The sequence below is a fragment of the Arachis ipaensis genome, chromosome B1 (assembly GCF_059453495.1).
Source record: "Arachis ipaensis isolate K30076 ecotype BB chromosome B1, ASM5945349v1, whole genome shotgun sequence".
In the NCBI taxonomy this organism is placed as follows: domain Eukaryota; kingdom Viridiplantae; phylum Streptophyta; class Magnoliopsida; order Fabales; family Fabaceae; genus Arachis; species Arachis ipaensis.
The window spans coordinates 145,674,831-145,701,690 of NC_142436.1; the positions used below are offsets into that span (position 1 = coordinate 145,674,831).

Sequence of the window (26,860 nt, forward strand, 5' to 3'; positions counted from 1 at the left end):
ACTTATTTCTCTTTAAGAAGAAACATATATTTTATTGGTTATTTGTTAAATTCGTTAGTAAAAGATATCGTATGTGCGTGATTTTGGTTTTTAAAAGATTAAATATTTTAAGTTGGTCCCAAAAAGTCATGGTTTTAAAAATGAAACCAAAATGAGTCTTTCAGCTCTATAAAAAAATATATTTGCATTAAATTATTGCTGAAAAATTAGTTAAATCGATTGCTAACCGGTGACCCGATTAAATCAGTACGATTCACACGGTTTAAAAAGTTGATTTTTTAGAAAAAAAATTAAGAAAAGTATGAGGAGCCAATGAAATATTTATACAATATATACAATGGAGATTTAGGGAGTATTAGAGATATAATCATTAATGCTACATTTTTCTATTAGTTGAAGCTTTTGGAATGAGTAGTATCATGACATAATATTAAAATGCTAAATCCAAAAGTTCAAGAGTTCGATCCTTAATAAATCTCAAAATCGGTTTAAGTTTTTTGGAAGATGTTTATTATCCCATAATCTTTTAGTAAACATTTTGATCATTAATTCATATTTTTTTATTTCATTAGTATTATACATCCTCATTTTTTATTGTTTAAAGCAAATTAAACCTCATTACTTTTTACATAAAAGAATAAACATATATGTATACACTAAAATTAGTTATTAAAATTAATCACTATATATATATATATAAAGAGAGTGTAATTTTATTATCATCATACAATAAAATTCTTAAAATTATAAATTAATTTATAAATTATTAAATAAATATTTTCGTTACAATGATAAACCATAATTAAATATTTTGTGTAAAATTCTCATTTAGATCTTTTTCAAGACATCGACGACTTCTTTTTTGAGTTTGTCAAACATTGCGATTTGGACGAATGTAAATTGAAAAAAGTTGTAAGATTATCCATAAGTCGTTCAACGAAAGTGTACTGTTTACTATTAGTATTAAATGGTTCAAAGAAATTTAATAATGCAGTGTATTGCGGGCACAAAAGTTTTTAGACGCCCTTCTAGACCCAAAATTTTAAATTAAACACCCCCATATCTAAAACCTATTCTTTAAGTTTAACAGGAGTACCATCCTCTAACTCAACCTGATTATTTAATTCAACTAGAATTGCAAAATTCTAAATTATATTGGATTTTAGCAAACGGTCAAAACCACAAAATTGAATTGGATCTTTAGATCATCAACTATTTAAAATTGATTTAATATAATCCAAATGAATAGTATTGAATAATTATTACTTTCGAAGAATATTATATATACTATTTTTATGTATATACTTATTTCATATATTTTTTATTCGTAGTATTAGCAATTATTAATATGAAGTAGAGAAGATAAAAGATTTTTTTATATTATAAGAAAGTAAAAATATTTACACAAAAACAAATATTATTTCACATGACTTTTATGGATATACTATATTTTTATCTATAATAAATTTAAGAATAAAACATATTTTTTATTTTAATTTTTTTTAAAATATTTTTAATGTTTAATTTATTTTATTTTTTTCTAGTATTTCAAATATATCTTTAAGGATTAACATCGTTAGTGAAAATACTAATGTGGTAATTATATATTGATGTGTTACTAACGCATGGCAACAATCCACGTATTAATGACATATCAACGGTCAACGGATGAATATCACGTCATATGTTGTTTAATTAATGAGTATAATTAAAATATATTAAAATTTTGATTTGGGATAAAATTGAAATCAACCATTAAAAATGAAATTAAGATAAAACATAAATGTTGAGAACAAAAATAGTATTTATTATTTATTTCGAAATGTTTGACTGAACTTGCAAAGATTGGGTTTGTAGTGGAAGAGATATAAGCTCTAGAAAAAGACTTCGTCTTGTAGTTAGGGGTGGAAAAAAGTCAGGCGGCCTGCCAGGGGCCTGCAGCTTGGCTTGTGTTTGGCCTGACCTGTTATAAAATAGGCACAGGCCCAGGCTCTTTTAAAAGCCTTAATACGTTAATAGGCCAGGACTAGACTCGCTAATTAGCCTTATTGGCCTGTCAGGCCTGCCTGGGCCTGTTAAAATATAATTAAATATATAAATAATTATTTATTATAATAAAATTATGAGATATTTTAAATCTATTATATTTTATTATAAATATTTTTGTATATTTTAAATACATTAAAAGTTTAAAATTTTTTTATAAATATTAAATATATGACATATTACATATAAATATTTTTATTAAAAAATAATTTTTTTAAATAATATTTTTATTTTTGTTAAAAAAAAAATATCAGGCCTTTTAACAGGCTTCAGGCCAGGCCAGGCTGAATAACAGGCCAGGCCTAGTACCTTATAAAGAGCCTATAACAGGCTGCAGGTCAGGCTCAGGCCAATTAACTGTATGACAGGCCAAGCCTGTTTCCACCCCTACTTGTAGTACCTATAAGAATTTCTGATGACAAAAATAATAGGTATTTCAATGGAGTATAGTGTGTGTTAAAACTGCACTTTAATTACCTGAGTTAGTGAAGTATTTATAGCGATACTAGTGTAAGTGATCACTTCATAATGGAATTTAAAGAAGTTTTAGAATTGTGAATTTTGAACAAGAGAGAGCAGAATACCAAAAAAAGAAAGAAAAGATTGAGAAGAGAAAAATAGAAGGCAGAAGCTAAAAATTAAGAAAAAAATAGAGAGAGAACAAATATACTTACACTTCTAAAGTTATAGCAGTAGCTTATATATATAAACAAGACAAAAATATGTATAACTGCCTTACACCAAGACTCACTCAAAACAGAATATACCTCCAAATAAAACCAAACTAACTGCTTATCTAATTCTGTTATGAATAAAGATTTATAATCTTTATCTTTTATCTCCTTTACACCCCCTCAAACTCGAGTATGGTCGAAGAGCAACTCGCAGTTTGATCCTCAATTTCTCAAAGGAAGTAGCAGATAAAGGCTTAGTAAGGATATGTGCAATCTACTCAGCACTTGGAATGTGCACAATATGTAGAGAGTTGTTCCTCAACTTATCTCTAATGAGCTAAACTTCAAGTTGAAAATGATTCGTCTTATCATGGAGCATTGGACTATGCATAAGGAGAACGATGCTCAGGTTATCATAGTGAATCATAGGAGGAGTCAGCAGAGAGACATCTAGTTCATGAAGAAGATTTCGCAGCCAGACCAATTCAGCTTCACAAGACGCCAAGCTCCTGAATTCTTCCTCTGTAGAACTCCTGCTTATAGTAGACTGCTTCCTAAAATAGACACAAAATTCAGATACTAACCTTCTATTATCAATGTCAGCACCCCAATCTGAGTTTGAAAACGCATAAAGCCTTATGTCAGCACACCTATGAAAGGCAAAGCCAAGTTCTTTCGTTCCTTGCAAGTATCTGAGGATCTTCTTTGTAACTTTTCAGTGAGGAAAAAGAGGAGCATGCATGAATTGACTGGTTTTGTTAACTGCAAATGGGAGATCCGATCGAGTGACGGTAAGATATTGCAAGGAACCAATCACAGTTCTAAATAATTTTGGATCTTCAAAAACTTCAGCACCTGAAGACAAAAGCTATAAAGAAGAAACCATTGGAGTTGGCATAGGAGAAGCCTCTCCCATGCCTACTTTGGATAATAAATCTGTTATATATTTCGTTTGAGACAAATATAAGACTCCATTACTTGTACGTTGGACTTCAACACCCAAGAAATAACTCAAAGTTCCTAAATTCTTCAATGAGAAAATCTGATCAAGTTGCTTAATCATAGAATTTACATGAGTAGAATTATCTCCAGTTACATCGACATAACACAAGATATGAATCAAAGAATCTATAATTCTTCGAATAAATAAAGAGGTATCAGAATTAGCACTTTTAAAACCAAACTGATTCAAGGTCTTACTTAACTTCTGAAACCATTCCCTTGGGGCTTGCTTTAAGCCATAAAGGGACTTGTTCAACCTACAAACATGAGTATCACTATGTTGTTCAAAACCAATAGGTTGGGACATGTAAATAATATGCTGTAAAATCCTATTTAAAAAAGTGTTGTTGAAATCAAATTGTCTAATGACCCAATTTCTAGAGAGAGTTATACTTAAAACTAGTCTAATGGTAGTAGGTCAGATAACTGGGCTAAAAATTTGTTCAAAATCAAATCCCTCTTGCTGATGAAATCCTTGAGCAACTAACCTAACTTTATACTTTTGAATAGACCTATCAGGTAGCCTTTTAATAGTGTAAACCCATCTGCAGCCAATAATTTTGGCATTCTGTGGTATAGAAACTAAATCTCAAGTTTTTGTTCTCATAAGAGCATTATACTCTTCAATCATAGCTCTATGTCAATGTGAAATACTAAGAGCAACCTCAGAAGTTTTTGGTATATAATCTGCATGAGAAGTACTGTTAACAGTAGCAGTATAGATCTTTGGTTTAGAATGTCCAATTTTAGACCTGGTAGCCATATGATGAATATTATGAGATTCTTTAATTTGACTTGACTTATTATGAGATTCTTTAATTGGATCGCATGGAGCTCTGGCTCCCATTTGCAATCATGATCCTAAAATCAGAAGAGTGCACAACGAGTAAGGAGATGAAAAACCAGAAAAAAATAGGAAGAAGACGTAAGGGAAGCAATTTAGGTTATAAAAAAAGGGACAATGACCAAATTGGAGCTAATCAAATTTTATGCCATATCATATAACCGTTACTGTATCCAGCATGGCAAGAATTGGCTACGTCACTGACGGCGTCAGTGCTTCGGTGATAGAAAAAGGGGGAAGGACTAACGTGGTGCATTTTTTCTAATCTAGAGGACAAATTTAGTGCAATTGGAATCTCAAGGACTAAATCAGTGCAACTCGCCAATCTTCGGGGCCAAAGTGGGGCTTAACTCTAACTAAGGGAGAAGAATTAGAATGCTGATTATTAAGGTTAGTATTAAAATCTTGATGATTGTTAGTATCAAAAGCATTGGAATTATGATTGGCAATGACAATATCATTTTGGAAAGCAGAACTAACAGCACAATTATCAATAGAAGTAGTAGCATTAGTATTATTTGGTAATAATGAAACAGGAACCATTGAAGGATAAATAGTTCTTAATACCTGATCATTACTGTCAGAAACCTGTGAAGAGTTCTCAGAAAAAGATTTGTGAAATAATTCAAGATATGGAAACTCAGATTCACTAAACTTTACATGCCTAGATACATAAATCCTGCCAGTAGAATCAAGATATTTGTAGCCTGTATAATTTATGGCATAGCCTAAATAAAACATTTGTGGGATCTAGATTCAAGTACTAGAATAAGGTCACAGCAATGAATAACAAGAACAGCAAAAAAATTTTAAAAAATTATAATCTGGTTTCTGATGTAATAAAATTTCATATGGTGATTTATTTGCCAAAACAGAAGTAGGTAATTTATTAATTAAATATGTTGAGGTAATAACAGCTTCATCCCAATAAATTAAAGATATAGACGCAGTGGATAGCATAGACAAACTCATTTCAATGAGATGTCTATGCTTCCTCTCTGCACAGCCATTTTGCTCAAGAACATAGGGATATGAAAAATGATGTGAAATGTCTTCTTGTGCTATGAAATTAGTAAAAGCAAGAGATTTGTATTCACCTTCATTATCAGATTGGAGTTTCTTAATTTTACAATTAGTAAGGTTCTTCATGAGATTTTTATATGGTTTAAAATCATATAACACCTGGGATTTGTTAACAAGCAAATAAATATAAGTACACCTACTAAATGCATCTATAAACGTCACATCGTATCGATAACCAAGATGAGAGACAACAGGGGCAGGGCCCAAACATCACTATAAACAAGTTGTAAAAGTGCATCATAAAATGTATTAGAATAAAGAAAAGGCAGTTTATGCATTTTAGTTTCAGCACAATTTTTACAGATCTTAGAAATTAAATCAAAACTGAAACTATTATAAGCTATATTACATTAATTGAGAACTAATTGAACTATTTTGGTGATAGAATGACCTAAGCGTTTGTGCCACGGATCAAAATTAGAACAAGAAATAGAAAAACATAAGAAGTATTAGGGGCTTATGAAGATTGAGGCATAGAAACATTCACAAACTGATAAAGACCTCCTTTTCTAAAACCTTGTAGAATAACTCTCTTGGTGAACTAACAACAAACAACACAATAAGCTGCATGAAATTTAAAATAAACAAAATTATCTTGATCAAATTTGGATACACTTATTAGGTTCTTAGTGATGTGTGGTGTATGTATGAGCTGTTGTAATGAAAATCATCGTTTAGAATTCAAAGAATACAAAAATGAACTATCAATATAAGATATAGAGATACTTGAACAATTGCCAACTTGAACCTGATCAGGCCCAATATACTCTGAGCAAGAAAGCATGTTAGATTGATTTGGAGTCACATGATGCAAAGCTCCTATATCTGGATACCATGCTGGATCAGATATGGTAGATGGTGCAGCAAGAAAGGCTTGTGGATTATGAAAAGATGGAGTTGGTGGTGGAGGAGTGGAAGATGTGGAATTACTTTGTGATGAAGAGGGGGATGCAGAGTGAAAACCATAAGTGTGTAGTCTGAATGATTGAGACTGAGAAGGGGGTGGAAGTTCTTGGTTAATTCGATGGAAGCAGTGCCAAGCAATGTGACCAAAACGGCCAATACTTGATACTGAGGTCTGGGAGAAGTATAGAAGGACATTACCCCTCTGGTTTGTCTTCCTCTTCCTCGTCTTTCTCTAACTCCACGATTGAAATTTGGAATGATGGAAATGAGGTTTGTGTGAGATTCGCTTGCATCACCAAATTCTCTGACTTTCGATACTTATCAAGTATTTCATCATCAGTTAGCAGCATAGTTTCAACCTCACAAAGACTAAATATTTCTGGTTTTGAATTGACAGTAGTCATAAGCATTTGATAATCCTCATTAAGTCTTTTAAAAATAGCTTTAACCTGTTTTTCTAGTTTGAGAGGCTTTTCCAAGGTTGCAAGAGAATCTGCAATGGTTTTAATTTTGGAAATATACTTTACTGTGAGATTGTGTATCTTGATATTCTAGATTTGTGCCTTCAATTGCTTGATCCTAAATTTTGTTGACTCCTCAAAATAAGACTCAATCTTGTGCCAAATTTAATAGCTATAGACACATCCAACTATTTTGGCTTTAAAATTGAGTCCATAGAAGCCAATAACCAGGAAATTAGGTTTTGGTCATCTTAGATCCATTGTGTCTATTGAGAAGATTCAATCCACGCAAGTTGATTTTCTGAGTTATCAAAACGTACAAGAATCTTTTCTTGATGCAGATGATCTTCCAATGCTTGTCCTCTAATAGCTGCTAAGGCTTGTTGCTCCCATGTCTTGTGGTTATTTTCTTCCAACTTATCTTGAATAGGATGAAAGGGCCTTTGATTGAAAATCTGAAATGGAATCTGATTAAAATTTGTATTGACAGCGTTTGGATCTGTGTTGCTAAAGATAGCAGAATTATCAGAAGGTGAGGCCATAGATCTTCAAAAAGCAATAAAAACTAGGCTCTAAATACCATAAAGAAATTTTAGAACGGTGAATTTTGAACGAGAAAGAGCAGAACACCAAAAAAAGAAAGAAAAGACAGAGAAGAGAAAAATAGAAGACAGAAGCTAAAATTGAACAAAATAGAAAGAGAACGAATACACGCACAAAAATTACAGTAGTAGCTTTTATATATATATATATATATATATATATATATATATATATATATATATATATATATATATATATATATATATATATATATATATATATATATATATATATATATATATATATATGCCCTGCACCAAGACTCACTTAAAATAGAATATATCACTAAATAAAACCAAACTAACTACTTTTCTAATTCTGTTATGAATAAAGATTTAGAATCTTTATCTTTTCTCTCCTTTATAAGATTTCTAGTTGCAAATAGTGCTGCGATTAAATAATTTTCTGCAGGAGATGATTTTGCTGGTGGATGGTTACTCCTTAAATGTGTAAGATACACAAGAATGAGAAGCTCCTAATTCGCTCTCTAAGTCGGATCAAGCATCGAATTGGATCCCAATCAAAATTTGATCGTATGTGGATGACATGTTGCCCTTTAGGCAAGGTCGAGTTGGATCCTTATTGGTTATTTTTTTTATGTCTTTTGTTTTATGACTAGACTTCTTCAACCATTTAGCTCGAATAGGAAAACATTCATTAAATGTTCTATAAATAAAAATTATATTAATAAGATCTTTAAAATGTATCATAATTATTATATTCACTTTAATATAATAATATTTTTTATTAAAAATTACTATAAGTATCACATATATTCTTAGAAAAATATATAAACTTTTTTGAAACGTATCACTTTTATTATATAAAAATAAATTGAATATCTTTATTTTATACAATAAAAATATATAATACTTAATTACTTACTATACTCAAATACTTTTAAAGGTATCTAAATTATTTTTATATAATAAAAATATACACTTCAAAAAATATTTTTTTATAATTTTATTAATATAATTTTTATTTAAAAAAATTAAACATTAATATTATTTTTATTCTGATCATTTACATCTTTTAAAATTCCCCTGAATCAGATTCTGCAACGTGATTATCCTTTTTGTATTATTATATAAATCGTTCCAGGGTGCAAAGGATTATATAAAACGTAAATCATCTCACCCTAGGACGATTAATGAATGAATTTGTGATGCAAAATAAGAGTAAATCGTGGCAGGGCTTCTTGGGTTAGTAGTTGAGCATAAATCGTCCCAGGGTAGTAGGTTTTACGAGTTAATGGGCTAAACCAAACTGGGCTGCCACGATTTATGTGTTTTTTCGGACCCTCAGGACCCTGGGACGATTTATGTGTTACTCTGTAACACTCAAAGGGCTGGGACGATTTATGGCCAAGTGATAACCCTAAGGACTCAAGCACGAGTCATCTTTGTTGTTGCTGCGGCGTAAAGGGTTGAGGGAGGTCTTGGAGCCACCATTGTTGACCGGAGAGAGTTTGGGTGGAGAAGTGTTTTTGGGTGTGGGACCAGCTAGTGGCGGAGGTGCAACTGGTGGTGGGCAGAGGCGTCTGAGTGGCACCGGAGGTGGTGGCAGCGGGCCGCAGGTGGTCGGCAGGAGGAGTTGAGGGATCTCTCCGGCGGTGGTAATGGCCGCGAACCAAGGAGATATGTACCGCCTGAACGGCGTTGCGCATGTTGCCGGATTTATCGATCAAGAGGTAATCTTATAAATTTTGTAATGGTTTTAAATTTTGGATGACATAGTATGTTGGATGATATTGTATAGGGTGAATATGCATCTTAGAATATTTTTTTATTAAGACGTTGCCGGATATCATGTATAGTGATTTAGTTAGTTTTTTGGTTTAGTATAAGACGATAGAAATCAGTGGTCTTATAAGATCATGGAATTCACTCATGATAGGGTGATGGTTCTTACGGTAGAATCCCATGGAATTTGCTGATTTTACTATAGACTTCGGACCGGCTCGAACCGGACCGAACCGAACCGGACAGGTTCGAACCGGACCGGAACAAAGCGGTTCGAGGGTTAAACCGGCCAATGGGATCCTGAACCGGGCCAGTCTGATGATATGACCGGATGAGAGAACGAACCGGTTCGGTGTGGTCATACCCCGAATGAAATGGTTTAAACTGATATCAGTTAGTAAGACCGGGTCGACCGAATCGGTTGAGTTTCAAATTTTTTTTAAAAATGTTGTAGAAATATTAATAGTGAAAATATGTATTTAAATTTTAGTTTTGAAAATTATTAATATGTTTTATTTTTTAAATATATAGGACGAGGTCAATCTGTTCAACCGGTGAATTTCCGGTTGAACCGTTAACCCGTTGAAATGATCGGTTCGGTTGTGACTTTTATGGTTCGTACATTGTATTGGTAATGTCGATTTGAACATGAGATGTTATTATGAACATATCCATTTTGATGGCATCTGTGAGTTGGATATTTGTCATGGCATAAGTTATTTTCTATGTGTGTGTGTATAAGTACCCGAAATAATGATGTGGTTATTCTTGCGTATTTTCAGCCTACACGATGCGTTAGGAGCGTGCATCGGCAACAGAAGATGATAGTGCATGATCGTATACTCCCGTACTTAGATCGTGCGAACCTATTACATGTTGCTCGGTTGAATGATTACTGGTTCAAGCTTGATGAGCCACTGATCAGTGCTTTTGTGGAGAGATGGCGTCCCGAAACACATACCTTCCACATGCCATTTGGGGAGTGTACCGTAACACTACAAGATGTGGCATACCAGTTTGGCCTTCCAATTGACGGTCATGCAGTAAGTGGGTGCCTCAGTGACTTCGAGCAGTTGATGGAGGGTGGCAAGCCTGCATGGGTGTGGTTTGGAGAGCTATTTGGTGAACTCCCACCGGAGGACTGCATCGATGACTTCACAGTTTCTTTTTCTTGGTTCCAGAACAAGTTTAGAGTTCTGCCCGCTCATGCGTCAGAGGAGACGGTACAGATCTATGCACGGGGTTATATCATGATGTTGTTGTCCACCGCGCTGTTCACGGATAAGTCTGGTGCCAGGGTACACTTACGGTGGCTCCCGTATGTTGCAGACCTCGATGGACTCGGCAAGTACAGCTGGGCTTCGGCCACCTTGTCTTGGTTGTACAGATGTCTTTGTAGGGTTGCGAATCGGAATGTAAAGAACCTCGCTGGACCGCTGTCACTACTACAGAGCTGGATATTTTGGCGTTTCCCGGCATTCAGGCCTAGAGGGTTTGATGCTATTCTCTGGCCGCTTGCTGCGAGGTATATGATTTTGATGTATAATCATTGTCATGCACATGTTTGTATCGTATTTTATAAGCTCACTTATGGATGCTCACTTGTATGACAGTGCGAAGTTAGACGCGATGTGTCGCACACAAAATGCCCGGTATGCCGACGGTGGGAGCCATCCACCGTCCTCTGCTAGCAAGGCAGCCTTGATGGCATTGTGCCGATCAGAGATGACTAAAATGCCTGGCTGAGGGGTGACATGCTGGCGGAGATTAGTGAGGAAAAACTTCCATGAATCCGTGTTTTCGCCTTCAACTAACCCGAAAGCCACTGGAAGAATGTTCGAGTTTCCATCTTGGGCAATAGCCATTAGCAGAGTGCCGCCATACTTCCCATACAAATGGGTCCCATCAATGGATATAAGTGGCTTGCAATACTTAAATGCCTCAATGCATAGAGGAAACGTCCAAAATAGTCGATGAAAGAAAACCGTTGACGCATCAACGGTATTACCTATCCTCACTGGCGAAGTACGCAAAAGCGCAATCGTACCTAGCATATACAACCGAACCCCCATGATCCACCGTGGTATGTGGTTATAAGACTCCTCCCAATCTCCATATATCTGCGCAATTGCCTTCTGCTTGCCCATCCAAACCTTCCTGTAGCTTGGCTTGAACCCAAACTTCGATGACACCGCATTCTGTAACACCTTAACCGACACCGATGCATCAGCCATCACCAATGATAAAATCGAGGCACATATGACATGGTAATCGAGCTGCCTGTGATCCATTGATATCTCCGTTGCTAGACACGTGTGTGGTCCATTGTACTTTCTAACTTCCCAGTAGCCTTTTCTCTGTCTCATAGTGACACGGATCAGCCAATTACAACCATTCCCGAACTGGACACACTTCCCATGATACTTCAACTGGTCGGACTCAAACACTTTATACTCGACTCCCCGCCGAATATTATAACTCTTTATTGTCAGTACAGCTTCCTCTTTTGTTTCAAACCTTTGCCCAACCTCAAACTCGTCCGTGCCAATCACGCTAGGCCGTTCTCCGTGAATCACCGGGTGATGCTGATCTAAGTTTGCGGCCGGGTTCATTGCTTCAAGGTTCAATGTGGTAAAGTGTCGAGGGTACTGCTGCGTTCCACTGCTACCATGGGTTTGAGCTCCCACGGCAACTGCGGTGTCCTCGTCAGCGTCGCTCTCGTCACCAATAATTGGTGGCTCCGAATCTGACCCATCATCACCTATAGCCTCCACAAACGGATCTCTCTCTCTTACCTCCATGAATACGGGTGCACCGTCCACTACAGGATCAGCTCCCATCGCAGCTGCAAGCTGGCCGAAGCTACGCCCATCATCCAAGTCATCACCCGAGACAGGCAAATCAGCAGCAAAAGATGGGGACAAAACAAGTGGAGTCGCCGGTTGCCTTGTTGGAACAGCGGTGGAAGTTCCTTCTATGATGCCAGTGGGCAGATTCGGAGCAGTCCCCCCGCTACTGCCCTCCACGTCAACCATTCTGACAAACAACTCCAGCGCGCCTAAGTCGAAAAATCTTGATTGACTATGAAATATAACTCGCATGTCGTCATCACCCAACATCGCGTACTTCCCAAACTTAACATAACCTGGCTTCAACGATATCGGAATACGAAAAAATAATTGCTTCACGCGCTTCTTGCCACAATTTCTAGCCTTCTCTAATAAACTACTGTGCAGATCCATCAACGTCGTCGACGGAGTAATAAACACACCTATCTGCTTTTTGCTAGAAAAAGTTACACCCTCACTTGTGTTTTCATCTATTTTTCCCCGGTGATGCACTAACAAAAAAATACTCTCTGCCATCTCTCACAACCTCAACATATGTTTTGTGTGGCTCGTTTGTTTGAAACTCGTTTATTTATAGAGTTTCTGGCTGCATAAATCGTGCTTGAGTCCTTAGGGTTATCACTTGGCCATAAATCGTCCCAGCCCTTTGAGTGTTACAGAGTAACACATAAATCGTCCCAGGGTCCTGAGGGTCCGAAAAAACACATAAATCGTGGCAGCCCAGTTTGGTTTAGCCCATTAACTCGTAAAACCTACTACCCTGGGACGATTTATGCTCAACTACTAACCCAAGAAGCCCTGCCACGATTTACTCTTATTTTGCATCACAAATTCATTCATTAATCGTCCTAGGGTGAGATGATTTACGTTTTATATAATCCTTTGCACCCTGGGACGATTTATATAATAATACAAAAAGGATAATCACGTTGCAGAATCTGATTTAGGGGAATTGGGTAATTTTAAAATGCATTTAATTTATTTAAGTAAAAAACCCATTCACTTATTATGGAATATGTTCATATTTTGACCTAAAGATTAAGGCTATGATCTAAAATGAATAGGTCATCTCAACTAAGCTCAAAGTTAAGAAGAGACTTTAACTAAAGCACAGATTAGTCTACCAACTTACTCAGGGTATAATTAAGGTTATATATTAAATAGTATTTTATCTTGTTAATTAGGCACTCTTTAGGTACTCTGGTGTATAATTGTATATAGATGATTAGATAGAGTATGTTTATTAGGGTTAGGATGTCTAATGTTTTGTATATATATAAATAATAGTATTGATAAAGGTAATGAAACTTTTCATCCCTCAACTTCCTTTTTCTCTCCTTTCAGAGCATGCCTATCATATGGTGCTTGATCCACTATTTTACCATTCAACTTTGCAGGTTTGAACAGAGTTTTTTCATGGTGCGGTGAGCGTGGAGCCTGCAACAAAGTGTGAATCTAATTTTCATTTAGATCCTTTTTGCAGTAGTGAAGCATCAAATAAATTGCTTAATTTGGACACTCTTTCTAATTTCAAAAATAATTCACTGACAAGATCAAGAGACTTGCATTCTAATGAAGAAATTCTTGTTTCTGGACCTCATGCACCTGCATCTAATTCTCATGCATCATCCTCTCCTAATTCTCACTCACTTGAACCTGTATTTCACGATTTTTCTTCTGGCCAACCTTCTAATTTTGAAGCAAATAATTTGAATCTGCTGCATCATTAAGTAATCCAAATAGCACATCTGATGCTAATGAACTTAGAAGATCATGTAGTCAAAGAAAACAGCCATCCTATTTGTAAGAGTATCATTGCATGCAGGTCAATGTTTCGGCTCAGCAATCTCCAACTTCCTTTGAAGTGAAGTATCCAATCTCTGACTATGTATCTTACAACACATTGTCAATAAGGCATAAATCTTTTTCAGCTGCTATATCCTCCACCACAAAACCAAGAAGTTATGAAGAGGCCATCCTCTATGATTGCTGGCGTAAGGTAATAAGTGCTGAATTGAAAGCTCTTGAGGAGAATAAAACATGGAAACTGACTTCTCTTCCTTTTGGAAAGAAGGCAATCAGTCGCAAATGGATTTTCAAGATAAGTTCAAACCCAATGGTGAGGTAGAACGCCACAAGGCAAGGCTCATTGTAAGAGGCTTCAATCAAACGGCAGGTTTTGACTACTTTGATACCTTTAGTCCAGTCATCAAACTCACTACTTTAATAATGCTTTTGGCTATTGCTGCTACTAAAGGATGGTATGTCCACCAGTTGGACGTCAATTCTGCTTTTTTTTCATGGAGATTTACCAGAAGAGGTGTATATGAAACCTCCATTAGGATTGGCAGTGCCAGCTGGTTCAGTTTGTAAGTTGGAAAAATCGTTATATGGCTTGAAACAGGCTAGTAGACAGTGGCATCAGAAGTTATGTTGTGTTCTCATTGAAGATGGATATACTCAATCAAAATCAGACAGTTGTTTGTTCACTAAACTATCTGATTCAGGCTTCACATGTATCCTTGTTTATGTGGACGACCTAGTTTTAGCAGGAGATAATTGAAAAGAAATTGCAAGGATTAAACAGCTCTTGGATAACAAATTTAAAATTAAGAATCTTGGCGAATTAAAATTTTTTCTTGGTTTGGAAATTGCGAGAAGTCAGCAGGGCACTGCTATATAGCAACGCAAATATACACTTGACTTGCTTGATGAGTTTGGGTTGATGAATGCAAAACCAGCCTCCATGCCAATAGATTATACAACTCATATATCTAAATCTTCAGGAACTCCTATTGATGATGTTGCACCTTATAGACGGCTAATTGGACGTTTAATTTACCTCACCAATACACGGCCGAATATATGCTTCGCAGTTGGCAAGCTCAGTCAGTTTTTAGATTGTGCCACAATAAAACATTTCCAAGCCGCTTTGCATGTACTTCGATATCTTAAAGGTGCTCCGGCCAAGGGAGTGTTATTTTCTACCTCCAACAATCTCACACTTACTGCTTTCTCTGATTCAGATTGGGGAGCTTGTCCAGACACTAGACTTTCAGTATCTGAATTTTGTTTCTTTCTTGGAAAGTCATTGATTTCTTGGCGAAATAAGAAGCAACAAATTGTCGCTCGTTCCTCGGCTGAAACTAAATATAGAGCCATGGCTCTTGCCACTTGGGAGGGAATGTGGCTCTCTTACTTGTTGAAAGACTTTAGAATACCTCTCTCTCGTCCTATTGTTATGTACTGTGACAATCAATCTGCTCTCCATTTCGCTGCTAATCCAGTCTTTCACGAAAGGACTAATCATATAGAGATTGACTGTCATACTATTCGTGATAGAGTTCAGGAAGGACTGATTAAGCTTCTTCCAGTTTTTTCAACAAATCAAATTGCTGATATCCTAACCAAGTCACTGTCACCTAAAAGTTTTTTTTCTTGTAATGACAAATTGGGTCTCATCAATTTTCATGTGCCCCAACTTGAGGGTAGATGTAATTAAGGTTATATATTAAATAGTATTTTATCTTGTTAATTAGATACTTCTTAGGTGCTCTAGTGTATATAGATGATTAGATAGAGTATGAACAGAATTTTGTCACAGGGCACAGGCCGACCGACGTGAAGAGCGAAGTCCCTGCTCTTCTCCGCCATTTCAGTTATCCACATGAGAATATTTACACAATATGGATTAAGCTTTTTATGCAATAAAAGAAGAAAGTATTTACTATTTACATATGAAGATTCAATTAATCATCATCTCATCTATAAATATATTATTAAATTTAGGTATTTTTTAATTTATTCTACACATAATTTATTTAAACTCTTATCTTAGGTATTAGAATTTTTTATAGGTATTTTTTATTTGATATTTTAAAATTGACGTGAAGTTATTTTAAATACTTTTGTCATTATCTCCAATTTCATTAGTCAATGCTCAAATCAGTTATAATTTATTTCAGGTACTACTTAAAAGTTAAAACAGGATCTTAATATCTTATCAATTATAACTTTTTTTTATGTGTAATCTTTTAAATAATAATGCAGAGCAAAAGCATAGCTTCAACCTAAGATCAACGATCTAAGATATATCCACCAAATTATGAAAACTAACTGAAATTGTTGAATTACATTAGGTTAGATGATATTGTCATTATTCTATATGTCGAATTATTTCTAAATTATAATTGAAAATTTTCAACAGATAAACTCAATTTACCAAAAACTACTTCCGAATGAGGTTATAAATTAAGCAATAGTATATATAATTTAACTTATGAGATATAATATTAAAGAATTAATTTTTTTAGTTGATATTAGTTATTATTTTAAGATTATTTTGTTTATTTTAAATTTTATATTCGAAATCATAAACCCTTAACCCTATATCATAAATTATAAATCCAAAAATGCAAAATTGATTAGTATTAGATAGCTAAAAATTTCAATACTTTTTCTTATTATTATTTATACTCACGCAATTAATTATGGTGGAAAAAAGTATAGCAAGGAGTTTAGAAGACCAACTTAAAATATTCCATTTCTGGCTAATATTTATTTTTTAGCCAACTTTTATAAATTTGCTCTAATAAATCATGAGAATGTCAAATTAAATTATGGCCTAATTCTTTTTTTTTTTGGTGAAGGCTAATAACAATAGCAAGTAGCAGTAACAGGAACAAGAGGATGGAATGAGAGAAGATGAAGAAAATGAACAACACAACAACAGTAGCAGCTTGCTTAATAATGATGGAAGTTGGAAGACCTCCAATTTCTTTGTGTTCTGACCCAACACTTTGGCTTTTGTATTTTTATTCCATTATGAACAAAAATCTCTTTCTTTAGGGAGGAAAAAAAAAAAGCTAGGATCATTTCTGTTCAATTCGCACAAGAACCATATGTGATATAAGCTCAATAATATAAATTCTATGCATTCCTCTGCAAACGAGGGAACTCTTAAGAGCTTTCTCAATCATGCTTAGGGTTCAACAAGCTTGTCAAAGTGTCTTAATGAGATCTATCGGTAACGTGGTTGAATTCATATACGACTCCGTCAACCAATAATGGACAATCGTATATAGTACGGAGGGCGAAAATAAATAAAAAGAAGAAAAAGAAATGAAAAGAAAAAATTAGCTAAGTAGCATTGACAAAGAAATTCAAAAAACCGTATTAACTTTTTATATTGATGAAGTGGGATACAAAAAGACTCGAATCTTACTATGCGGTGTCACACAGGAATGAAAGTAAAAGAAAATTAATAAAGGGGGCACGCTTATTAGAAATGAAGCACACAAATTTGGTTGGTACAAGAAACATGCAACATTGAAGGACACAGAATTGATGATGTTTTTGTAATCAATAGAGAGCAGGGTTGGCCAAAACGTAACCCTCAATAGCCTTGAAGAGAGCTTCACCCTTGGCCTTCCCCTTCTTCATGGCTTCCTCATCTGGCTTTGCATCTCCTTTCGAGTGGAACTTCACACTCAGCTTTCCAATGGATCCTCCGTTGGGTCCTTCAACCAGCTTTGTCTCAAATGTTATCTTCTCCGCCGTGGGAGGCAGAGCCACTCCTCCAACAACGCTGTAGTTGTATGCATAGTTAGCCTCATCTATTGCCTCCACCTTGTGCAAGATAAACTTGGTTTCTCCATCTGCATATATATCATCATTATTATTATTACAATTCACAATTATGATTATCTCATGGTGGAAACTCAGTTGCAGTCGACTTCATGTGAAGTTGATACCTGTGAGCCGTTACTCTCAGGTATCAACTTCACTTAAAATCGACTTCACCTGAGTTTTTACTTTATCTTATATATATATATATATAGTATGTTTACTGACCCTCGACAATGGTGAGTTTCTTGATGGTTCCAGGACCACCGTTTCCCTCAACGATTTCAACACTCTTGACGTCATCAATAATCTTAGGTGTGATGGAGTCGGCATCCTTCATAGCATTGTAAAGCTTGGCCGGAGGCACGGTGGAGGTGATTTCATCCTCGAATGTGAAGACAGCCATGATTGTTGAAGATAAAGAAGAGAATGTAAAGTAATTTAAGAGTGAGTGTGTGGTTGATGAAGAAGAGAGGAGCAGTGGCTTCTATTTATAGGCACTGCCCTGTGGGATGTGGTGGTGTCATCTCTTCTCTGCTCTTGTGTGCCCAAACAAACCACAATGTCAACATACCACAGCCTTTGTTGCTTCCTCCATTTCGCTACCAAAATTTATTATTTTTTATAATATTTTTAATTATTATTTTAATGTCTTTAATTTAACAATTTAATAATATATTTTTAATTTATATTTTTAAATATTATTAACTAATTATTAATAAAAAATAATAAATTCTGCTAACATTTTATTTTTCTATTACGTCAGTAATTCTCGTTAATCATACGTTATATTCAACGGCATGTAGTTAACATAAAGAAAGTAAAATAGAAAACTATTTAATCAAGTATATTTTCTTTTTTATAAATGAAAAATAAAAAATGAAACTGTTAATCACTTAAACATATATACATTTTGAATTGAAAAACTTATTTCTCTTTAAGAAGAAACATATATTTTATTGGTTATTTGTTAAAATCGTTAGTAAAAGATATCGTATGTGCGTGATTTTGGTTTTTAAAAGATTAAATATTTTAAGTTGGTCCCAAAAAGTCATGGTTTTAAAAATGAAACCAAAATGAGTCTTTTGACCAATTTAGCTCTATAAAAAATATATTTGCATTAAATTATTGCTGGAAAATTAGTTAAATCGATTGCTAACCGGGGAACCGATTAAATTAGTAACCATTCACACGGTTTAACAAGTTGATTTTTTAGAAAAAAAAAATTAACGAATCAAATTAATTAAATACTATTATCTAACTAACAAAATGAACAATTTAATTTTGTATATATATTAGGGCATAAATTTGAGACATATAATCTTTCAAAAACGAAATTAACGGATAATTTTTTAGTAAACATTTTGTCATTAATTCATATTTTATTTCATTAGTATTACATCCTCATTTTTCATTGTTTAAAGCAAATTAAACCTCATTACTTTCTACATAAAAAAAAATGAATATACGTGTAAAAATATTATTTATACACTAAAATTAATTATTAAAATTAATTAATATATAAAATTTAATTTATTTTTAATATATATTTTAATATATATTCTATACAAATAATTGGTTTCAATGAATACCTAACATAATTAATATACGAAGACAAGTTTAAATATATGATCCACATTTATAAAATAAATAGGTTATCCTTTCAATTCATTTTAATATAAACACAACAATTGACAAAATAACAAAAATAATAAGTTTGGATCTTAACTTATAGTAATTTCAATGTTTCAAAACCAATAATTAGTAGTGGTTTCGTTAGCTTTTTGTATATAATATATGCTCTAGTTTTAAATTTAATTGCTTATATATATATATATATATATATATATATATATATATATATATATATATATATAAAAGAGAGTGTCTAATTTTATTATCATCATACAATAAAATTCTTAACATTATAAATTTAATTTATAAATTATTAAATAAATCTTTTCGTTACAATGATAAACCACAATTAAATATTTTGTGTAAAATTCTCATTTAGATCTTTTCTACATTGACGACTTCTTTTTTGAGTTTGTCAAATATTGCGATTTGGACGAATGGAAATTGAAAAAAGTTATAAGATTATCCATAAGTCGTTCAACGAAAGTGTACTGTTTACTATTAGTATTAAATGGTTCAAAGAAATTTAATAATGCAGTGTATTGCGGGCACAAAAGTTTTCAGACGCCCTTCTAGACCCAAAATTTTAAATTAAACACCCCCATATCTAAAACCTATTCTTTAAGTTTAACAGGAGTACTATCCTCTAATTCAACCTGATTATTTAATTCAACTAGAATTGCAAAATTATTCTAAATTATATTGGATCTTAACAAAAGGTCAAAACCACAAAATTGAATTGGATCTTAGATCATCAAATATTTAAAATTGATTTAATATAATCCAAATGAATAGTATTGAATAACTACTTTCGAAGAATATATATATATAGATATATACTTCTTTCATATATTTTTTATTCGTAGTATTAGAAATTATTAATATGAAGTTGAGAAGATAAAAGATCATTACTTTTATGGATATATTATATTTTTATCTATAATAAATTTAAGGATAAAGTATATTTTTTATTTTAAATTTTTTTAAAAAAATTAAAAAAAAATTATTTTATTTTATTTTTTTCTAGCATTTCAAATATATTCGTAAGGATTAACATCTTTAGTGAAAATACTAATGTGTTAATTATATATTGATGTTGTCTAATTAATGAGTATAATTAAAATATATTAAAATTTTGATTCGGGATAAAATTGAAATCAATCATTAAAAATGAAATTAAGCTAAAACATAAATATTGAGAACAAAAATAGTATTTACTATTTATTCCGAAATGTTTGACTGAACTACTTGTAAAGATTGAGTTTGTAGTGGAAGAGATACAAGATCTAGAAAAAGACTTCGCCTTGTCGTACCTACAAGAATTTCTGATGACAAAATCAATAGGTATTTTAATGGAGAAGTCAAGAAGTTTTTTCCAATGGACATTGATCTGATATGTTTCTTTGACCCGAAGAAACTTTTTTTGGACTTGGGTTACCATGACTATAAGGCAATGTTTTGGTATGATCCGACTGCTACTGACCTGGAGTCTGGTCTTCACCCAGTTTATGGAGACAAAGAGATCAGAGATCTTCAAAAGAATAAAATGTTAAATGAGGACATTGATGAATTCTACATCTACTTTGACCATCCAATCATGGAAGATACAGAGTTTATTGATGATGATGGTGTTAGTGTTGAGGAGGTGGATGTGCAAGAGGCTAGTGTTGAGAATGATGGTGTTGACAATGATGCAGATGTTGAGAGTTCAGATAGTGATGATGGGTATGAGTCAACAGAAGATGCATTATACAAGCCCCACCTTCAGGATATGGTTTTTCGGATTCAAGTTCAAAGGAAGAGTCAGTTGGAGCTAGTAAGAAAGGAAAGAATAATGGGAAGAAGAAATCCAAAGTTAGTAAGTCTGTTAATGGGCCAGTTGGTAAGGGCAACGGCAAGCCAAAAAGGGCAGCCATTGGAAGAGAAGAGGTAGCTGGAGCATCTGTTTAGAGAAAGAGTCATGGTGGGCCTGGCAGGCCCAGTAAGAGTGATTATAGGCCTGCTGAAAAAGACAAAGTAGTTAATGGGCCTTCTAGTGGCAACAAAAACAATGCTACACCTGCTAGTGCCAATGAGGCTGCATCAAAGTCTAAAAAACCTACTACACTTGATGAAGAACTTGGTGTGGAGTTGTTACCTGAGTCAGACATTGAATTTGAGTATGAGTCTGAATAATTTTTGACCCTGGAAGACTCAAGTGATGATGGAGGAAATGGGTTTGATTGGCCTCAATTTAATCCAAGTGCAGAATTTGGGGAGGTCCAATTTCAGCTGAACATGGAGTTTGAGTCACTTGAACAATTTAAGCAGGCTCTGAAGGACTTTACCATATCAGAGGGTAGGAGGATATTTTATATGAAGAATGATAAGAGAAGGGTTAGAGCTGCTTGTATACATGGAGGCTTCATGCCTGGAAAAGAAGTGCAAAAAGCCAAGGCAAAGGCAAGAAAAGCAGCTAAGGAAAAGGCAAAGTTAGAGGCTGCTAAAGAAGCTAATGAAAGCGACAAAGCTAAAGGGGTGGTGGCAACGAATGAGGCTCTTCCTGAAGGTGAGAAAAACAATGAGGGAGCTACAACCAATGAGGTAGAAGCACAAGCTAATGCAGCAAACAATGAAAAATGTGGAAATGAAGGTGAGAAAAATGGTGAAACAGAGAAGCATGACTGTCCCTGACTTATATACTGTGCAAAGAACTCACGGTCAGGTGGATACCAAATAAAGACCTACAACCCCACTCACACCTGTGGAAGAGAGTTTGGCAGCAATATGGCAGATCAACATTGGGTAGCAAAGAAGCTAGAAAAAAGATTGTTGAGTCAACCACGGTTGACACATGCAGAGGCATGGGATCACATAAAGGTTGATTACAATGTGATACTCAGTGATAAAATGCTGTACAGAGGACTTTGGATGGCCAAGGAAAAGTATATTGGTAACGAGAAGGCGCAATATGGCAAGCTATGTGATTATCTGAATGAGATACACAGGTAAGAGGTTATTTCAAAGTGTAACATTTCCTGAGATTTCAATAATTTGATAACATGGACATATGAAGAATAATATTTTTTACATTTTATGTTAATTCTTGTTTGAGAAAAATAACTTGCTGTGATATCATAATACATTAGAATATTGTTAGTGATCTTAGTGAATTCTGGTTTAATATTGCCGTGATATCATACTAAGATATATGTTTACACAGGAGCAATGAAGGTTCATTTGCACTGTTGGCAGTGGAGCCTATACCTCAATATCCTCCATTATTTGATAAATTATATATTTGCTTAGACGCCTGTAAAAATGGGTTCAAGGTTGGATGTCGCCCCTTGATAGGTTTAGATGGATGCTTCCTGAAGGGTTTTTATGGGGGACAATTATTGTCAGCTATAGGACAAGACGCGAACAATCATTTTTATGTGATTGCGTATGCAGTAGTTGACAGTGAGACAAAGGCAAGTTGGAAATGGTTTCTGGAGTTGTTACAAGATAATTCTGGGCAATGCACTGCCGATGGTTGGAACTTCATCAGCGATCAACAGAATGTATCCCTAAATATGTCTTAGTGTTTGTTATGTTAACTAACTAAATGCATTGTATTCTTGATGGTTTAATGACTGTTAGCTATGTTTTTTATTATCATAACAAGCATTTTAATGCATATTATTTTCTGGTCTGTTTGAACTGTAATGCAGGGTCTTTTGCCAGCACTAAAGGAGGTTATGCCTAACGCCCATCACAGAAACTGTGTTAGGCACATTTGGAAGAATTTCACAAACAAATACAAGGATACACAACTTAAGAATGTGGTCTGGGCTTGTTCCAAAAGTTCAACCGTTGCAGAGTTTAATGATAACATGCAAAGGCTGAAGAGAATGAATGAGGACGCATGGGTTTACCTTGCAAAATTAGATCCAAGATGCTGGACTAAGTCAAAATTCAGCCACTACCCTAAGCTGGACAATATCACCAATAACATGACAGAGGTGTAGAATGCCAAGATAGTACACTATAGGGGAAAACCTATCCTCACAATGCTAGAGGAGCTCAGATGTTACATTATGTGAAGGATGGCACAACACAAAAAGGCCCTAATCATGTACACTGGTGTAGTTGCTCTTGTACAACAAAAAAGGATGGAAGCCATTATGAAGGACATTAAGCACTGGACTGCTCAATGGATTGGCGACGATGCTAGACATGTATTTGAGGTGCAAATGCACATGAAGAAGCTGGGGGTGCACTTAGGTAATAGCACATGTACATGTAACATGTGGCAACTTACAGGTATAACACTCCAACTTATGCATTTTTAGTTATTATTCTTACAAACTGTATATCTAATTGTTGTTTATAATCACTTATAGGAATTCCATGTGTGCATGCCATGGCTGCTATTGCTAAGAGGGGAGACAGAGCAGACACATATGTGTACAAGTGGCTGAAGATGGATGCCTTCAGAGCAACATATGGTCATTCCATTAGCCCCGTCAATAGTGAAGAGTATTGGGAGAAGTCTGGAGAAATAAGCTCAATCCCTCCCAAGATTAAGAGGCCAATAGGGCGTCCAGTAAAGAGAAGGAGACCAGACCCAGTAGAAGATGGACCAGAGGGTACTAAGGCAAAAAAGACCTTTCGAGTCACATGCGGAAAATGTGGAGATACTGGCCACAATGCTAAGACCTGCAAGGGAGCTCCTAAGGCTGGAACTAATCCTAAAGGAAAGGTCAAGGGAAAATCCAGGAAAAAGTCAACTACAACACAAGAAGAGGTTCAGGTTTCTCAATTGGCACTCGTAACTTAGGTATACATGAATGACACTTACCTTCTTCTGCTAAATGTGTTACATTATGCAGCTTGATATGTGTGATAACATGCTTAGGATTCAGGTTTTTGACATGAATTAGTTGTTGTGTTATAGAGACCAACTTAACATATAAATTTAGTAATTAGGGACTTGTTTGACTTATAGTAGCATTTCTAAAGGACCTATTTGACTTATAAAATACATCGTGAAGGGTTTAATAATAGTCCCTAATAAATTTTCTTACGTATGAGGTTACCCAGCCTGAGACACCAACAAATGCTACTATACCAGACGTTGGAATGAATGTGAATGCTGCAACTATAAGTATGCTTGATAATATGTTTCACTATTAATTCCTAAACATTACTTACTAATATCTTATTTTAGAATACTCATAATTGTTTACAATTCAATCAGGGAAGACAAACTCAGCCTCAGCAGCCTTTTAGACGTCCAAAGCAGACAATAATTAGGCCCAAGAGACAGAAAAGTGTGAGTGTTGAGACAATGACAGCTGCAAGTAGTGGCACAACCTTCAGAATGTTCAAATTCATTCCAACGCCCGGACTGAACCTCTCTAAGAAGAAATGATGCTTTGGAAGAAATTTATTGTGAAATGGACAAGATATTGTTTACTCTTTTTATTTTGAAGAAAATAGACCTCCACTTTTAATACCTTTTGTGCACCACTTTATATCAGTGTGTGTAGAAGGAAATAGACCTTTTTTATTTTGCTAACATTTTGATACAACTTATGTACATCCTCTATGTTGATGCTACTTTATGTTAACATTCTGATGCATGTTATTTGAATATTCTGGTTTGGATTATATACTATTTTTGGTTTAATCCACTTTGCCAAATTACTTTGCATACTCTGAATTCGATATAGACTAGCTTCAAGTTAGCATCATTATCAACTTCTAATATTCATTTAACTAAAATGAGTCATTCAAATACAATATTTTTCCAACAAAGATACAATGCCAATTGCTTAAATAACCACCACATAGATACAAAACAGAATCACAACTACAAGTGCACCTATTATTACACTACTAAACAACCTTAGAACACTGTCCTTCTTGAGTTTTGAACTATCTTCATTTCTCTTTATTAACATCTCCTTCAATTGTTTCACTTTCTCCTCTAAGCAATAATCTAAACCTGCACCAAATTCTTCACCCACGCATGTCTCTACAGAGGCCAATCTACGGCTTTCAACTACATCATCCACCAAATACCCAAAAATCTCATCAAACCATACAAAAAAAAAATCACAATATCCTTGCTTTTCCTGCAATCAGAATAACAGAACATAAATCATCACATTATTCTTAGTCCCCAGTTATCAAAACTACAGCACCACAAAAATCCACCACTCTAAAGTACCTTGAAGTGAGGACAGCCAAAGAACAGCCTATTCGGATTTTCTGCTGTGCGAGACCTGGATATTACGGCATATGTCCTGCACTTGCACTTAGGATGTTCTCCTCTTCTAAGTCGCCCCCTTTGGACGCCAGTCGAATTGCTGTCAACACTGAAGACATCATCCATAGTTCACCGACCACGTCTTCGACTTGCAACTGACGTGCTACCTCCACTCGCCATCATCTTCTTCGAAGCCAAAAACTCTCTCTCACATACTAACATACATGGGTTGGAGGCACACGGGGTAAAAAGTGAAGCCCTAATTTCATGTTCATCCCCTTTAAAACAGTGATGTGTTGTCTCTATTCACAATGCTGTCGTTTTAACACATTCATTTCATAAAGTTTGGGGATTAATCTGTCCCACTCAAAACGACGTCGTTTTGAAAAGGCCTTAAATGACGTTGTTTTGGCCACGTGTGCAGGGACCAACGTGTCCTGGAAGCCTTTAACCTGACATGTCACACTCATCACCTCCACATAGGAGAGAGAGTGTTCAGTTAACCAGCTAAACCTGGAGCAGGGACGTATATGGCACATATTTAACAATTTCGAAGACTGTGGACTTAGTTAATTTTCTTGGGGGACAAATCTGTCGTACGGACAAATCCTTGGGGACCTATTTGGAGTATTACTCTATTATTGTTATTGTTGGTTAATATTAGAAATACTATTATTATTATTATTATTATTATTATTATTATTATTGGAAGTTTAAAACGCAACCTACATTTTAATTTAGTTAATAATTAATTTTAATAATTAATTTTAATGTATATATTATCATAATCTTTTTTCATATGTAAAAAAATAGCCACAAAAAAAATAATGCATTGTGACAACCGTACTGTCCGTACATAAGGTACATAAATTCTCACGCATAACCATATCACGTTTCCACCACCACGCCACCATGCTGCAACTTTTTCATTTTGCTCAGGGACGATTATTCTACGCTGCATTTCCCTCTTCTTCTTTACTCTTCTTCCTCACCCTTCCCTCTCAACGTCGCTCAAGCTACATGTTGTGACCGTTGTTCTTCTTTACTCTTCTTCCTCACCCTCCCCTCTCATCGTCGTTCAAGCTGGTGGATTTTGTGACCACTGTTCTTCTCGCCGAGCTCCGTCCGGAATCACGTCCTTGAACTCATAAA

The 26,860-nt window shown here is 34.7% G+C and overlaps 3 protein-coding genes across 3 annotated transcripts; 1 reads left to right on the forward strand and 2 right to left on the reverse strand.

Moving 5' to 3' along the window:
• Positions 1-10,962: 10,962 nt before the first annotated feature.
• LOC107614603 (uncharacterized) lies at positions 10,963-12,606 on the reverse strand. The gene has a single exon (XM_016316751.2). It carries the CDS (start codon positions 12,604-12,606, stop codon positions 10,963-10,965), a length of 1,644 nt encoding a protein of 547 aa, XP_016172237.2.
• Positions 12,607-17,374: 4,768 nt separating this feature from the next.
• Positions 17,375-18,421, reverse strand: LOC107638927 (pathogenesis-related protein 2). The gene is made up of 2 exons (XM_016342323.3): positions 18,067-18,421; positions 17,375-17,870 (listed from the first exon to the last, which is right to left on the reverse strand). Exons 1-2 carry the CDS (start codon positions 18,242-18,244, stop codon positions 17,575-17,577), a joined length of 474 nt encoding a protein of 157 aa, XP_016197809.1. The 5' UTR covers positions 18,245-18,421; the 3' UTR covers positions 17,375-17,574.
• A 3,329-nt stretch (positions 18,422-21,750) lies between these two features.
• LOC148578765 (uncharacterized) lies at positions 21,751-23,462 on the forward strand. Its single transcript, XM_088503189.1, has 4 exons — positions 21,751-22,105; positions 22,178-22,460; positions 22,676-23,015; positions 23,166-23,462. Exons 1-4 carry the CDS (start codon positions 21,751-21,753, stop codon positions 23,460-23,462), a joined length of 1,275 nt encoding a protein of 424 aa, XP_088359315.1.
• The last annotated feature ends 3,398 nt before the right edge of the window (positions 23,463-26,860 follow it).